The sequence below is a fragment of the Rhincodon typus genome, unplaced genomic scaffold, assembly GCF_021869965.1.
Source record: "Rhincodon typus isolate 14 unplaced genomic scaffold, sRhiTyp1.1 hic_rhity00002924, whole genome shotgun sequence".
Classification (NCBI taxonomy): domain Eukaryota; kingdom Metazoa; phylum Chordata; class Chondrichthyes; order Orectolobiformes; family Rhincodontidae; genus Rhincodon; species Rhincodon typus.
In genome coordinates this window covers 20520-23533 of record NW_025968562.1, presented here as the reverse complement: position 1 = coordinate 23533, position 3014 = coordinate 20520, and the positions used below count along the sequence as shown (strand labels likewise).

Here is a 3014-nt window from a genome sequence, read left to right as displayed (position 1 = left end):
CGGGGTGGGTTGCTAAGTTTGTGGGAGGGTGGTGGGAGGTATGTAGCTTTGGCTGTAGGGGTGGGGGGAGATGGGGGGAGTGTTGGCGGGTGGGAGTGGGTGTTCTGTGACTGACCGACTCTCTGTTTTTCTTTTCTTTCTGCTCTCTGACACAGACTCGCCCCCCCAACCCCAACCCCAACCCCCACATCCCCACCCAGTGCCCCAAGGGTCGAGAACCACCTTACGATGAGCGATGAAGTCCGCCAGGAAACCGGCCCCCACCAGCCCCTCAGGCGGCAGCAGCAGGTCTCCCCCGGCAGGGCGGCATAGGGGCATGAAACGCCGGAACGGGGAGCAGGCGGCAGAGACACCGACGGGCACCGCATCGGCGAGGAGAGCGGGCCAGGGCAGGCAGGAGGGCCGCGCCAGGGGCACCCCCGAGGGAGGAGATGTCCCGGCCCAGGGAGAGAGCCGGGCGGCCGGGGAGGCGGGCAGGGCCGAGGGGGCGGTCTCCAGCCGCAAGACCGCCACCTTCAAGTCGCGGGCCCCCCGCAAGAAACCGGCGGAAGAGCTGCTGGGCGCTGACGGGCGGGACGACTCCAGCAGCAACGGCAGCGAGGGTTCGGTGGGGCCTGGCATAGCCCCACCGGCGAACCCCACCCCCGCTGTCCCCCAGGGGCCGACAGAGGGGGAGGGGGAGCAGCCCTCACGGTGTCCTGCGGACCCGGCAGAAGACCCCAGTGCCGGTGCCAGCTCCTCTGGCACAGAGACGGCGAGTGAGCACTCTGCTGATGGTGAGGAGGAGGAGGAGGGCGAGGGCGAGGGCGAAGGGGGCGGCCTGTCCCAGTGCCTCCAGGCGCAGCGCCCCACCTCCCAGCGGCACTGCCGACGACGCTGCCGCGACCCAGACCCTCCGCCCACCTCCGCCACCGCCTCCACTACCACCTCCACCTACCGAGGGGGCTCCTGGGCCTGCCCCGAGGCCGGTGCCCCTCCCCCCGCCTCCTCCCTGGCCCCCGGCTCCCGGGTCTGCGTCCGCTACCCCGGCCCCCGCCCCTCCCCATTCCGGCACGGCACGGTGACGGAGATCGGGCGCGGTGGAGCCGCCCCTTACCGGGTCCTCTTCGACGACCGGGAGGGGGCCTGGGTGTCCCTGGAGGACCTGAGGCTCCCTGCCCGCGGGCCCTCCTGGCCCGACGGTAGCGGGGGGCCCCCGTCGCCCACTCCCGCGCCCCCCCGCCAGCCGGAGGACACCGAGGTGTTGACCCTGAGCCTGGGCATTGGCCAGCACCAGCAGCAGGTGGCAGTGAGTGGGGGGTCGGGCAGCGCCCAGGAGGGGGGCAGCACCAGTGGGGGAAGCAGCAGCAACTCCCTGGACAGTCGGCTGACCCCGGGTCCCCGCTCCCGCACCCCCCTGGCGCCCGTGGGCGCGGCGGCAGCAGCCCAGCAGAAATACAAGAAGGGGGACGTTGTGTGCACCCCCAACGGGATCCGTAAGAAGTTTAATGGTAAGCAGTGGAGGCGGCTTTGCTCTCGCGACGGCTGCATGAAGGAGTCTCAGCGTCGCGGTTACTGCTCACGCCACCTCTCCATGCGCACCAAGGAGCTGGAGGGCGGAGGGGGGGGCATGGCGGGCTCAGACGGGCGGGCCAGTGGCCTGAGGGAGGGCAGCTCAGAGTTCGATTGGGACGAGACGTCCCGGGACAGCGAGGCCAGCAGCGCCCGCGCCGACTCCCACCCCAGGCTGCCCACATCTGCTCCCGCCGCCCCGGCCTCCGACCTCTCCAGCTTCAACTCGGACGAGTGCGATGCCGCCAACATGCTGGTGTCGCTGGGCAGCTCCCGTTCGGGGACGCCGGGGTTCTCGCCCGTCTCCAACCAGTCGCCCTTTTCCCCCGCCCCCTCCCCGTCTCCCTCGCCCCCCTTTGGCTTCCGGCCTGCCAGCTTCAGCCCCATCACCGCCTCCCCCGTCCTGCAGCGCGGCGGGGGGGGAGGAGCCGGGTGCCCGGGCCCCGGCCCTGCTGCCCTCCCTCCCTCCTCCTCATCCTCTTCCTCCTCCTCCTCCTCCTCCTCCTGCGCCTCGTCCGCCTCCTCGTCCCGTCACCGGCACGCCAGCACTCCCAAGCTGGGGTCGCTGACCCCCGAGCTGGGGCACGGCGCCCCCTCCCACCCTCACCATCACCCCCACCACCCTCCGCTGAGAGAGCGCCACTCCTCGGGCATCCAGCCCACCTTCCAAACCAGCCTGACCTTCACCGTGCCCATGAGCCCAGGCAAGGGCAAGGCCAAACCCGACTGGGGGCACGGGGCCACCCCCCAGCCGCCTCACTCTGCCTCCAGTGACTACCACAAGGGTGAGGTGGGGGAGACGGGCGCCCCCTCTGCCTCTGCCGCCTTCCAGGCCACCTCTCCCCCGGCCGGGCACTTGCCCCGCTTGCGCCAGGTCTCCCCGCCACCGCCACCGCCGCTGCTCCTGCTGAGCCCGCCTGCTGCCGTGACCTCCGACCCCTCCGTGCGCCGAGTCCCCGCTGCCCAGCGCGACTCGCCGGTCATCGTCCGCAACCCTGATGTGCCGCTGCTGCCTGCCCGCTTCACCGAGAGGGCCCTGGGGGTGGCTGGAGTGGGGGGAGGAGGTGGTGGGGGGGGCAGCCCCCGGGTGAACAAGGGTTCCGCCAAAGAGCACTACCGGCACCCGGCCGGTGGCAAGGCCCCGCTGCAGGCCCCTGTGCCCATCAACGCCAACCGCATGGCCCGTGCCGCCTCCCCTGGCCAACCAGCTGGTGGGCTCGGCGCAGCAGCTGCCGCCCTGACTCCCACCCGCCAGGATCCTCCCATCCAGCCTGTGGCCTGCCACCCATCACCGGCTGCCCTTCTGCCTGTCATCGTGCCGTCGCCCCTCGGAGAGTTCCAGCACCCGGCCCCGAAGAAGGAGATCATCATGGCGCGCCCCGGAACAGGTACGGAACCGTCCAACGTCCTCTCTCTCTCGGTCTCTCACACTCACTCTCTCTCTGTCTCTGTATCTCTCACTC

At 71.3% G+C, this 3014-nt stretch overlaps 1 protein-coding gene across 1 annotated transcript in view; it reads left to right on the top strand.

The window, feature by feature from the left end:
• Positions 1–176: 176 nt before the first annotated feature.
• The window catches only part of LOC125481642 (protein capicua homolog), a gene marked incomplete at its 3' end in the record, with an annotated part of 23354 nt that continues 20516 nt past the window's right edge, over positions 177–3014 (top strand). Inside the window, exon 1 of the mRNA XM_048593464.1 lies at positions 177–2939. Within this exon, the coding sequence (XP_048449421.1) occupies positions 236–2939 (2704 nt within the window). The remainder of the gene's footprint in view (positions 2940–3014) is intronic.